The 13,671-nt window shown below is 48.5% G+C and overlaps 1 protein-coding gene across 5 annotated transcripts in view; it reads right to left on the bottom strand.

The window, feature by feature from the left end:
• Positions 1 to 13,671, bottom strand: part of TNIK (TRAF2 and NCK interacting kinase) — a 137,967-nt gene that overhangs the window by 67,681 nt on the left and 56,615 nt on the right. For all 5 annotated transcript variants that reach the window (XM_032193067.1, XM_032193069.1, XM_032193070.1 and 2 more), the window contains exons 3-4: positions 4,042 to 4,098; positions 1,634 to 1,759 (exon numbers count right to left, since the gene is read on the bottom strand). In XM_032193067.1, coding sequence (XP_032048958.1) covers positions 1,634 to 1,759; positions 4,042 to 4,098 — 183 coding nt within the window. The remainder of the gene's footprint in view (positions 1 to 1,633; positions 1,760 to 4,041; positions 4,099 to 13,671) is intronic.

Below are 13,671 nucleotides of genomic sequence, written 5' to 3'. Positions count from 1 at the left end.
CAACAACAGCAAAAAACAAAAAACCCACAACAAACCCAAGCAATAAAAGCCCCTGGAGCCCCCAAGTCTCCTCACTAACTGTGTACACCAGCACGTCTCGGGTACCTGAGTGGCACCGAGCCCTGCTGGTGCCATTTTTGTCCTCAGTGACTCTCCCTGACAGCCCCCTGCCATGTGGGCTCAGGGGCAATCAGCTGTGGCCACTGCACTGCAGACTTTTCCCTATACCTAAGCCAGGGTTATATGGAAATATTGAAGAAAAACAACCTGTGTGAACTGTATCAAGACGCAGAGGAAGATGTTGGGAGCAGTTTCTTAAAAGGATGAAAACTGAGGTTTTGGATGCTGACACTAATTCATAACGTTTTAATATCCTCAACGTAGGCTTCATCTCTGCAGTACGTCCCCTGCCTCCAGCTGAGCCATGGGTATCTGTTACTGCTGCAGGCTTGGGCTCCAGCAGTCTGCTTTGGACACAGCAAGGCTTTGGACGCCAAAATAAGCTTTCTCCTTAGGACTCCTCCTTCCAACCAAAGAGGACATTGCTGCCTTCTCAGAACCGAAGGGAGAACACGTACAGCACTGGGCAAACCTGAGAAAAGGCTGGCACCGGTTCCTCTGGCCTGAATGCGTGCAGCTACAGCCAGCTCCACCACCTGCAGTACTCTGCGCAGCAAAAATCCTGCACAGCACACGTCAGACAGAGGTCATCTGTGCCGCATGGGCTCAGTTATGTGGGTCTGGGTGTCCCAGCCCCGGGCAGGCCACCCGCTCTGCTGCCAGGCTGGAGAGGAGCTGGCTCTGAGCCATCTCAGCCCAGCCGAGCTCAGAGCAGAGCAGGGAATGGTGCTTTGTGTTTCTAGCCCTTGGGGTAAGAAGGAAGGCAGTGCCACGGGCTGTGGTGCCGCCTGCTCTGTGTAGCAAGCAGCCAGGGCAGGAGGAGGAGGTGGGCTCCCATCATCTCCGCTCATCCCTGGTCATAGGTGGCAGATTGCAGCTCCAAGGACTGGCAATGCTGAGTTAATAACTGAGAAGCCACTGGCAAGGGAGGCAGCAGGATGAGGCAGCAAGGATTTATGGGGAGGCAGAGCAGCTTCCATCCCTTCAGCAATACAAGGCGATCAGCTCTGACACAGCTGAGGAGCCGCAGACCTTCCTGCCCTCCTTGCTCCATCCATCCCTTCTCTTCATTTCCCTGCACTGTCTCTGTGCAACACGGAGCACAAGAAGCAAAGCCGAGAGCTGGCAGGAATTGGGAGCGGCAGCATTCCCCACCCAGCCTCTCAGCCTCCATCTTCCCAGCAAAGCTCCCTTCTCCTTCCAGCTGTTTTTGACGCATTTGTTTATTTTCGTAGGATACAATAGTTCTCAATTGATTATTATAACAAAGATGCTGCTAATGACAATCCAGAACAAAAATGGTTTTAATCATTCGTCTGCAAAGACTTTGCAGCAGAACAGAGAAGCATTTCCCAGCGCAGGAACAGTCTTTTCAAAGTCATGACTTGAAAATAATAATAAAAAAAAAGGTATTAAAGGTATTTTGTGTAACACAGGTGGTGGTAAGCGGGTAACACAGAGAAAGTGGTTTTGCTAAAACCCAGCTATTTTCAAAGAAAAGAAAGCAACTTACCCAGAGCTGATCATCCATTCCCGGTGGGTTCTTTTTAATAAAAGCACCATAATACGTAGCGATATTTCGGTGGTGAGAATACTTCTTTAACATGTTAATTTCTTGTTTGATCTCTTCTTCTTCATCCTAGGATGAGGGGGAAAAAAAAAAAAAAAAAAGAAAAAAAAAAACCAGCAACACTAAGAGACAGCACTTCACAGGCTCCAGCTTCTCTTTGCTACACTGGTGAACTTCCACACACCCCATTTCTGATCATCCTCTCCCCTCAGTTTCCTTTTGCTTTTTAATTTATTTATTTTTTACAGTCACTTTTTGCAGTATGTCATTGACACCAGAGGCCTGGGAACACAAAATCTGGACTGGAGACTTTGGCCTCACAAATTAACATCTTCTCAGCCCACCTTTTCAAACTGAATTTTTTAATTCATGTCATAATTTACATTTGTACCACATTGCTCTGAAGCTTACCCACACTTGCACTATTCCGGTAGTGCATCAGCACAAGCTCTTAGACCTGTCAAGAGGCCCACCAGGACGTTTTTCTACAAAACGTGGCACAGCTGTAATTTCACAGGCCGTGGAGCAGTAGTTAGCACCTTGATGTTGATGAGTGTTATTATAAAAGGACCGGGAGGACTGTCACTTCTTTCTCTCTGTATGTCCCCTCTGTCCCTCACTTGCTTCACCCTGCCTTCAGTTTTACAACCCAGCAGATGACAAGAGGACCTGGTGATCAGCCGAACGGCAGATGCAGCTCCTCTTGAACACCAGTGCTCCCTGACCAGATGTCACACAACAAAGCCAGAAACACAGATTTCTTCCCAAACTACCATAAAAAATGACTTATGATTACAGTTCTTCAGAGAGAATTCAGGGAAGAAGAGTGAAGAGGAAGAAAAAAAATAAAAGGAGGGAAGCTTGTATAAATGACCTCCAATTCTATCATGGCCAAAGAGGGTGAGGAACTGACCCAAGGGTTACAAGAAACACCTGGGGACTATTCTGAAAGACCATTAGCACCTCCTCCCTTCAAGCACTCAACAAGTTTGTCTTCATTTGCCTGGGGAACCAGGGAATGTACTGATTTATCAGGCCCCGGAGGTTTTCTTTTTACTGAAGCTCTTTGGTTCAGAAAGCAACTGGATGCTCAACCATGCTGGAGGCAATGAGGAGCTGTCAGTGCCAAAACCCACCAGCTCCCTGGGTACCACTGGCCAGGTCTTCTCATCCTCCTGTGGTGTCAGTCTCTCTAGAGAAAACAGAGAGTTTTCTCCTGCAGTGGCTGGAGAACACGGCCCTAGATCTGGCTCTAGATCTCACCTCAGCATCAACAGCGATAAAACACAGTCAGTCCTCTACTATGCCATGGGCTTGCTCAGTTTTCCCTGTGGTCGTTGCCAGTCCTGCCCAAGCCTGGTCCTACTCTGAGCAGCTTTCTGGCAGTGACTTGGGGCTCGTGGCATTCCTTCAGAGTCCCTGGAGGTCTCACCTCTGAACTGACAATAGTTTAAAACTACCAAACTAAGTGTTGACTCAAATTTAAGCCCCTCTTTGGCCCCAAAGGAGTATTCTGAATTTTCAGCTTAAATTTGTTGTAAACTCACACTTTACCTCTCGGGAATCTCACAGTCGTTCACGCCAAAGCGCTATGCTTGATGGGTCTGCCTATTCCCTGACAGCCTGCTTCCCACCAAAACCAGATGAATGGTACTTCCCATTAAAATCTTACTCAAGAAAGAACATTTTCATGTGACCTTCCTATATGCATCTGTTTAGGCTTTTAGGGATCATAGCAATTTTACTTTTTTTTTTTTTTTCTGTGGCCGTAGGGAAATGGTAAAGCCATTTTTTTCCCTAAATGCTGCTATTTGTTTGCTGATTTGTAAATTTTTGGTTCTCTTAGTCTGATGTAAGTTGCAAAAGAGAAACCAGGCTGAAACCAGGGTGCTGCATTTTTTTCTCTGTATCAATAGGATACAAAAGGAGTACTTTATCTTGCATAATAAAGTTATTCAAAACAACACCCGCAGATAGTTTTGGTGAATTGAAGGTTTTTGGTGAAAAACTTGGATTTCAAAAAAAAAAAACAAACAACACGTTTTATGAATCCAGAATTGTGTGGCTACAATTTTCTTGACATTTTATTAATCCATTCAAAAGAGCCACTGCTGGAACAGGATGCTTCATTGTTCCAGCACAAAAATACTTAATCTCAAAACTCTTCCAGAATCATTTTCCTCTCCCACATTTATTAAAAACACAAACTCTCAATGGCACATCTCAAATCATCTCAAAGTGTACTTGCTTCCCAGGAATACAGGCCTTCCACAATCCCCACATTATCACATGCAGTCCCCTTCCCCTCTTATCTGGCAATTCAACAATGCAGGAGGAGGAAGATACATTACCCCGGTGACGTCCATAACCTTAATAGCAGCAAGCTGTCCTGTTTTAACATGACGACCCTGCAGAAGAAAATAGAAAAGTTTGTTTATTCTGCTTGCCTGGCAATGTTTCATTCACAGTAAGCAATATCTTTAAACAATCTCCTGGCTCTGGCAGCTTTCACACATTTTTTTGCTTTTTCAAGAGCATCTTCACAGCAGCCATGATGGGAAAGCAATTCCCTCCCCTTCCTCCTGCCATTACAATTAATTAGTAAGGGGCCTTCATTGCTTGTTGTATTTTCCTGGCAAACAACTGCTGGAAATATCCTTCAATGCTCAGCCATGCAGAAGAGCTCCAGGCCTCTCTTGAGCACAGCCCATGACTCGGCTGTAAATGGCCTAGTGGAGCTGTGATTACAGAAATACTCGGAGGTACTTATACGATGCTGACTGCAGTCCCCTCGTGTCCTCGGCTGAGCCTCAGCTCTCACAGACCTGGGGACACGCAACAGCCACCACCCAGCTGGAGGCACGAGGGACTTCCAACCTGAGCCTGTTGGCTGCTCGCACCCACGGGACAAATCCTTGAAAACCTCCAAATGGAAATAATAACTCTTGGGAAAATCCTCTTGAATTTTCTTTCACCAACAGTAAAGTTAACTGTAGAGACAGCAGCTTGGTGCTGAAGAACACCATGTTTGTGGAGGCCATTGGAAGGCAGATGTGGCCTTGACGTGCCTGACCAACCCCAACACCCAGCAAGGCTCCACTTCACACCAAGAGAGGATGTCAAACCATTATACACACTGTCCATTAATATTTATTGTTTAAAATGCTTCATCGAATAGGCTAGAGAAACTTTAGGTTCAGATTTGTTCCTTTGCCACCACAGTGACCCCAGGCAGGCAGGCCCATCTCTAGGAGATGCTGGAGATCCAGCATGGAGCAGAAGCCCCGTGTGGGGACACAAAGTCTTGCTGAAAAATTAGCAAAGCATGGAAGAAACTGCTCATCTACATTAATCCTCGTGGAAAAATGACTGGTGGTGAGGTGGTAGAGTGAAGCAACCTTGTGTTCGCAGCCACTCCTCACCACAGGAGAGCCCCAAGGCCCCGCCATGTGGGACACTGCACAGAGGACACAAGGGACAGCAACCCCTCCTCCATGACAGTTATAATTAGCACACCAAGGACACCACAGGGAGGGGACAAGCCACAGAGCTGTCCAACAGCAGAAACAGGAAAAAAAAACCACAACATTTCCTAAATGGCAACCCTCCTCACACAGGGAGCCGGCCCACTCAGCGCAGGCCCAGGCCCAGCCGCAGAGCCATTCTGGGGAGCAGCACAGCGTCGCTTGCTCCACATTTCTGCCTTCACCAAGAAGCCAATTTCACCCAGCAGGGCTCCTTACTCACTTAATAACGCAATTTATACGGCCTGAGCAACCGCATGTCCTAACAATGGGAAAAGAGCTTTATTTTAAAACGTGCAACATAAAAGAAAATACAGCCCAGCCTGAGCATGCCTCCTTGAGCCTCCTCACCCCGGGCTGTGGCTGAAGCATCCCATTGACACAGCCATGGGAAGGAGAGACACCATCTATTTAGACAGCATGATCTGCAAAAACAAATCCTCCCTAAATCCATCCTTGTTTGCTCAGCCAGGAAGCGCCCACACTTACTGAATCTTTAATTAAAGCCGGCGGAGCAGCAGCAGGGGACAGGGGAACACAATCATGGAGCATCGACTCCTCAATAAAATGGAGGAAGGAGAAGGTGAAGCAACTCATGGCATTTCAAGTCATGCATTCGCTAGTCACACCTGGCCTCATTTGACATACCGACACTTCATTCTGCCTATCTATGCAGCCAGAAGAAAGAGATATTAGCGTTGCCATGATGCATCTCACAGAACCTCTTTAGGCACGGCATGTGACCATATAGTATCCCTATGCAGCAATTCATGAAGCAGCGCTAAGGTCAACGGTTCTGAAATTCAGGGTTGAACTCAAATGGGTGCTACAGGGTCTTAATGGCTTCTGCATGAGCCAAACAAAGGGAAAAATCTGTATAAGGTTCAACAGTCCAAGGATTTCTTTGTTATATGTTTTAAACTCAGGGCTACCTCATATCTTTGCACAAAACCAGGCTTTGTTCAAGCTGCCTGTATTCTTTTATGTTCCCAGTTAACCCTGCTTGTGCTCTTCACAATATGTGGTGCAGGGAAAAGCAGGCTGCTGGCAGCAGGACGTGTTGCACTGGGAGCCACAGCACAGCACTGGGGCTCCCAGTTCTCCACTGGGTTTTCTCCTTCCAGGTGCACGTTCCCTGCTGGAGGTCACCATGTGGCTCCAGCACACACCCGGGGGTGGCACTGCCTGCAACTCCCTCCTGTCTGCGGTGTTTGCATGACTGACAGCACAGTCCCTCTTTCATTTTGCAGTGGGATAGTAGCACGGTTGTAGCTATAGGGCTGACGCTGCCTGCTAAACCCAAATTCAAGATGAATCAGCGTCTGCTAGTGACTTTGCAGTGTGAGCTTCAATCTTAAAAAAGAACTGAAAGTGAGGGTAAATAAAAATAACATGGAGAGACCAGCAGAGAAGCCACTGAGAAAGCTGCCCAGGCCATCCAGGCCCTTGCTGATGATCCAGCAGGGGCTGACCTTACAGCACCCCTTGGGCAGTGCGGGTGTTTTGGGTGCAGATGATCCCCCCTGCAAGGGTACCCCAAGCAAAAACCCCACCACTGCGGGTGCCCACACTGTCCTTCTCCCAGAGATCCTACACAGGCTGTTATAAACATCAATAAGCTCAGTTCTGCAAGCAGCCCTGCCAGTAGAGCAGGTGCCATCCTTTTTATTTCACACATTGGTAAATGCTGAAGCTGTGAAACTGCGAGGCTCGAGCACGCAGGGTCACCCAGCCAGCCAACAGCAGCGCTCAGAATAGACACGGGGATGCCCCAGCTCCCAGCCCCATCCCTCTACCAACGCCCCGCACACCTCCCAAATATTTACAGATGAAGGTAAGAACTTAATATTGCGCAAACATTTACTAAAACAAAATAAAACACTTTGAAATTTATGTTAATGTAAACCATGAGGGACACTTACTCATGCAAAACTCAGGCAAAGCGGAGCGCATTTAGCCTGGGAACTGGTAACAAAGCTTTGCTTTTTCATGCAGTTTGTCTGCAGGGATGGCTTGTTTAGCTCCATCTCTGCAGGGCGTTTCTCGTTCCAGCTGCACATGCCGAGGTGCCTCTGCGGTGACCCCGCAGAAGAACAGACTGCGGGGCCAGGGCCGAGCTCCTCTTCCACCTTCCCCTGCCGCATTCTGCACAGTACGAGCACTTGGCCCTTCGTTACCAATTAATCTTTGCCTTCAATGTGAGATACTCGGTGTTCAGCACTGATACTTTCTTGCTACATATGATGGTTTCACTGAATTTAGAAACCCAGTTCATTTTCATACAACTGCAGGCATTCTCTGGTGTTGTAATTCGGATGCAAACAGCACAGACAGGCTAGAGAGAGACACAGAAAATGAAAGCGATAGATACAATAGGGGAATAAAATTAGCATGAGAACTGTACGTATTAAAAGATTTCATGCCAGCAACAAGCCCTTTTGACAGCATTAATCACCAACCACATCCTGCGCGTTGGCCGTGCAGAAGTAGGCACATGTGCCCAAAAGGCAGCACCACGAGCCCCAGCATCCCTGCCCCGGCAGGACTGGGGCTTGCTGCCGCTGCGCTTTGTTTCCAAAGTAACCGGGCTGAGTGGAGCTGCCAGGCTGCTCTCAGCAACGCGTGCCACTGCTCCCGAAGCCAAGGCAGGTTGAAATTTATAATTAACGTGCGGCAAGTGCTAAATTGGCCAGCGTGAACTCTGCACTGCTGTAATGAAGCTGCGAACGGGGACTGGGATAGCAAGGTTGACCAAGAAAAGCGCCAGAAAGCTTCTGTAATAACGTGGTTTTTACCTCTCCAGCCACTCATCAAAACTCACCGACATTTTCGTTTAAAGCAATGCTGGAGCAGAGACCCCTCTTACAAACCACCCAAGCGAGCCCAATTGCACTACGCCCATGTGCTCCTGAGGTTGGCTCTGCTCCCCAAAAGCAAGGATGTGGGTTAAAACAGCGGGTTAAGACTGCAGATGCTGACATTGAAGAGAAACTCTTTCGGTTTTGAAAATTTCTCCATGATTTTGGTGCCTCCGTGCTTGGGAGCTCCCCCTGGGGCCACAGGAGAACGTGTCCAGAGGCAAAGCCTGTAGACAACCACCATCCTCCTCAGCAGGGGTACCCAAACCCACCAGTCACTCCGAGCATTCAGACCACACCACCTCCACCATTTTGGGGTGACAGGAGTAAATCAAGTCCAGGGAGAGCGGTCCAGCAATTGCTGCAGCCGCCTGTCCTCCCCACACCCTCCCCACCCCCTGCCTGCTGCCATCGGGTATGCTGAGGGCCCTCCGTCCCTGTCTGCGCACGGACAGGAGGGATCTGCTCCTCAGCAATCTGTAACAGTTTGCTTCTTGCCTCCTTTGTCTTCCTGCATTGTTCTGGATTTTTCCACAGCATTATCTCCTGGAATATTATTTATCGTAGGCTTTATACTCAAACGCTTCCAGATGACCCTCCCACCCCCGCTTGGTTGAAGCTTTTTAATTCTGCACACAAGTGTCTACAGTGGCTCATCACGCCTCTGGAGGGTCATCCGGAGCGGATAGATGTTGGAGCTGGTACAAAAACGCCTTTTCTTTTTTACCTTTCAAAAAAATAAAAAAGAAGAAGAAGGAACTGGCTTTTTCTGGGGCTGAAAATGCAAGTTCCTCGGGGAGATACAAAACTGAGGTTGGGATTTCTTATGCCAGGGGAGTGAAGGAGCTGGCAGCAGCAGGGAGCACACTGATGGAGCAGGCAGCACGCTGCCTGTCCTACAGCTCTCTGTGCCCAGAGCTGCCCCTCTGAGGCTGGGGACACCCTGGGGTGGCTCCTGCCAATTGCCAGCTGCTCACACAACAGGTTCTCCAACACCTCCCTGCTCCTGTCCCCAAAGCAGGTTTGGCATCTGGCTGTGTTACATCCTGGCTGAACAGCTAGATCTGCTTTCATCTCCATAAATTCAGCCCTGTGCTACAGACACCATGATGACTGGGATGCTGTAAAACAAATAGGAGGAAATAGGAGCTCCTAAGGCGTTTTTCACCTCTCTGGCTTTGCTGTCAAGGTTCACTTGGGCATAAACCCACATTTCATCCTCAAGATTATTCGAGTGTGAACTTGAAAGCTGCAATGGTTTTTAATTAAAATTCATCTGAGCATAAATTCCTGCTCCTAATTGCTTTCAAAATGTTATATCAACTATCACTAACTCGATAGTGTCAAGTATTAAGACTAATTTCTGTGAGCGAAGCAGGCACCAGCAGCACTTCTTCAGAGGTTGTGGCCCTCACACTCCATAAAACGTAATGGGCCAGCATGTTACGGGAACACAGCTAAACGCCTTTAAACGCCCGTCTGATGCACTCAGGCTTCTATTCACCAAATAGAAACATTTACCTGGAGAGCACTCCAGCAGGCAGGAGTTGCTCCAAGTCCACGGGAGAGGTTTACCTGTGTGCGGGCAAACAGCAGAGGCTGCTGAGGCTGCCGGGACTCCAGGAGGGGCTCAGCCTCAACCCAACGGAGGAAGGCCACTTGCTGTGACACACGATGATGCCTTTTGTCCTCGAGCATTCGGGATGCCTGCATAACCTGGCAGAGGTGCTCCCCAGGGCACCTCCCTGCGACAGTGTCCGTCGGAGGTCTCGCACGTGTGGCACGGGGGAGCCCCCTGAGCCAGCCCAGATTTCCAAAGGGAAAAAGGAGGCACCAAAGCTGCCAAGGCGGGCTCAGCGGGTTAGCTCCCTGGCCTAAATAACAGCCTTTGTACGCAGTAACCATCTATCCTGGCCCAAAATTCAAGCCCCTAGCTTTAAGGACAGAAAGAGGATGATTTTTGCAGTTTGCTCGCACGAGCATGAATTTCACCTGCCGTTCTGTGCCCAGAGATTTACCCCACTCGACTTAACTTCCACTGCCTGCTCCTATTTGTCCAACCAAATATACGAACCTCCACCTGCTGAAACCAGCGGGACACGAAGAGAATTGTGGCTCTCTCGTGAAAGGTGAAGCTCCTGCTTCCTTCTGCTCCAGATGTCCCCTCCCTGCCTCCAAACCCCCGTGCGTGCATAATCCCCGCAGCAGGCATTTAATGGAGTGCCCGTGTTGCAGCCTTAATGCTCTGAAGGCAAACACTTCCTACCCAGCCATTTCACAATGCCATTAGTCCCGTTACATGGAAACGTTAAAATAAGAGGCATTTGGGTGCTGTTACAGGGCGCTTCAGAAATTCTGACGGCGACAGCCTTGCTGGGAACAGACCGCGGAGTCACCCTCATAGCTGAGGAAGGAGAGCCCAGGAAAACCCTGTTTTGTACAGGAGTCTCAGCAAAATGACACTCCTGCAACTGTGAGGGTGTGGGACACCTGAGTTTTTGCCAGGTGAGACAGCGCCAGTTAACTTTCCTGCGTCCCCACACCATTTACCACCTGTGGCAACCCCTCCTTAGCCCTGCTTCTGCAGGCACACTGCGAAGGGGTTTGCAGGGACAGCAGGAGGGCACTCGCAGCTTCTTGGACTCTGTTTCTACATTCGAGCCCTTCTGCAGTGGAACACTCCCACGATGAGCCAGAACTTCCCACGGGTCTCTGCTCCCACTCCTACCAATCTCTAGTCTGCCCATAGTTCAAGGCAATTTTGGGACTCAGTCCAAGATTTTTAGCACGAAAGCACTTTAGCACCAACACGCCCCAAATTGCACGCAATTTTTTTCTGGGAGAAGTGCTATCCCAGGAAGCACATTTACCGGGAGAAGCCTGGGAAGGACCAGGAGGCTGCTACCCAACAATTTTACAACCTGCTCTGCTTCTCAGGCCTCAGGCTGGCAATCACAGCACGCACGCATACGCTGCTCTCGGGACTGAAACCTCGGTTTCGACTGCTCTGGATGCCCAAAGATAAGCGATGCAGGCCCACCACGGCCTCTCTTCTGCTCCAGTTGCATGGCAATTGTGAGGAACCAGGGAGAAGCTCATCTTCCAACAGAGATTCCTGCAGCAGCTCGTGCAGATCCCACGGGGCCGGGCACATCTCACCCTGCAGCACCCCCGCACTCTGACCCCGCGCAGGGAGGCAGGGAGCAAGGCAGCAGTTTTACAGGGCACTTGCAGAGCTCCCCAGCTAAGTATAAAGGGGAAATTTAGAGAGCAGGCTCTCCGTTTATGGGATGATATCTGCAAGAATCATTGCTTCTGTTTTATAGCACTGTGGGTCTATATTCAGTAAATTCACTTAAGCGTCAGCACCGCTAAAATACACCCGTGTTGACAAACACTGGAGTGCGCTTCACAATGAAATTACAAAGTGCTGGATGTGCATCCGAACTGTCAGCCTGCATTAAATTAGACAATTTTATAGCACCCAGCGTGACTCGCACTTGGCTTTTACGGAGTAGAGGCACGCTTATAGACTTCTCAGTTTCCCATTGGAAAGGATATTGAGGGTGCACAGAAAACAAAACAAAACAAAAAAACAAAACAAAACAAAAACTCCATAAAGTTTAAAGGGGTTAAAATACTTATGTATGGAAAAACAGGCTTTCCCCAGTATGAAAATTCATCACTCCCTAAAAGAAGCTGTTTTTATAAACTATGCACTCAGCTTTGCACTTGGCTTGCACATCTCTTAAAACTTATCTGAAATACATCCACGTCTTTGAGAAAGTAATTAAAGCATCAGATAGTCTAAATATCAGGTCAGCATAAGAGAAATGAGTCATGTAATAGGATGGGACGTGTTTATTTTAACAAAAGCAAAATATCTGTTTAATTAATCAGAGCAATCACGGCCCAAACCCTATTGCTCGTGCTTGCACTTTAGCCTCAGCTACTTGCAGGGGAATTTCAAGCCCGAGTGGGCTCACAACCACCCTGTGGATTTGGGACCAGCTCTTGCACCCGGGCCAGGACGTGGTTCCGTTTCACTGCCCCGTGACAAAACACCCCAGGAAAACTTCTGCCATTTTCAGTGGGAGCTCGTGCTGCCCGTTTTGAGAGAACCAGCATGACCGTGACACAGGCAGCCACAATGACACTGCATTTCCCTTCGATTTCATGGATTTCCACCTCTCCGTCACTGCTCAGTTTCACAAACAGCTTTCAGAGCTTCAGAGCAACCCTGTTGACCCAAGGCATTAAAGGTCACAACTAACATGATGCAATTCCTTTGAACTTGGGGGAAATTCAACCTCCTGAAATCGCTTTCATGAATCCGAGCAGCAGACGAGAAGTAACAAATCTCAAACATTTTGACGCCAATACAGAAAAAGCATGAAAAAGATGAAAAAGTGCATGTAATCACTCTACGTATTATTTGCTGGCAAAGGGGCTCTCCAGAGCTCTTCCTCCATTGCCCAGGCCTCTCCTTCAGCAAGCTTGAGCACGAATCCTTCCCTCCAGCCAAGCTGCTGCCCTCCCCACGGGGTGCTTTCGGAGAGCAGAAGACTTTCACTGAGCAGGACAAGCGCAAGTTTTACTCATATCCGATCCTCCCTCACATTTGTCATCTTTTCCAACCTTTTAAGTAGTAAAATCCTGGAAAATGTTCAAAAAAATCAGAGAGAAACAAAAACAGAGTGGACTATTTTTTTTGTTCCCTGATGCTGGGCATTTTTATTAATACTTCAGGCTGGATCGAACAACCAGAGCTGTCCCTTGGAGAGGCATAAATCCTCTCCTGGCCCAGACGTCTTTAATTGCACAAGGCCAAGCCAATGCTCTGTGTTGACCGAACAAAGCCGACCTTTGGGCTGAAGTATTTCTAATCCCGCTGTATCAATTCAGGCTCTGATCGGGGCCATGCAGCTGGGAGAGCTGCAATTCCATTACAGCGGTTCCACAATAGGGCTGACGTTAAGTAAAGAAGGCAGGATTATTAGATTACTGAGCTAAATTGTTAAATTAGCATATTATTCACCTCTAAAAATAACACTCTCTCTAGCACATAGGTGAGCAAGGCGGTAACGAAACACATCCCTTAGCCCAAAGTCTGCATTTGTGCCATCCCTTCTCTTGTTCAAGCAAAGGGGACTGGAAACACCAGCCCTTCCTCTGGCTCAGGGAGAACTGAGACATTTCCCTCCTCCATGGATAGAGCCATGACCGTAGGAGGTCCTACATCAGCCTCAGATCATCCACAAGTGCTTGAAGCTGTAGGGTTTGAAGAGCTGCACTTCATGGTCAAAAGAAACCTTGCAGCGGAGCGGACTGCAGGGTGTTCCTGCATCTTGCAGGGCTTTGCCAGGGCCCAGAATAAACCCCACTCACCTAAAGGACGGCAAAGCCCCAACAAGAGCAGGTCTGGGCTGGAAGGTGAGGTGCCTGAGAGTAACAGCCTGGAGCAGACAGGAGCAGAGATGATTGCTTTGAGAGCAGAGGTGGTGCTTTGTTCAGCAGCAAAGAAGCAAGCACACAGAAATAAGATTTAAGGAGTAGCCTATGGAAAACTGAGGCAACTTGCCGAAGGAGTAAGGAGAGA

The sequence above is a fragment of the Aythya fuligula genome, chromosome 9 (genome assembly GCF_009819795.1).
Source record: "Aythya fuligula isolate bAytFul2 chromosome 9, bAytFul2.pri, whole genome shotgun sequence".
Lineage (NCBI taxonomy): Eukaryota > Metazoa > Chordata > Aves > Anseriformes > Anatidae > Aythya > Aythya fuligula.
The sequence above is the reverse complement of the archived record's forward strand: the minus strand, read 5'-3'. Positions and strand labels throughout refer to the sequence as shown.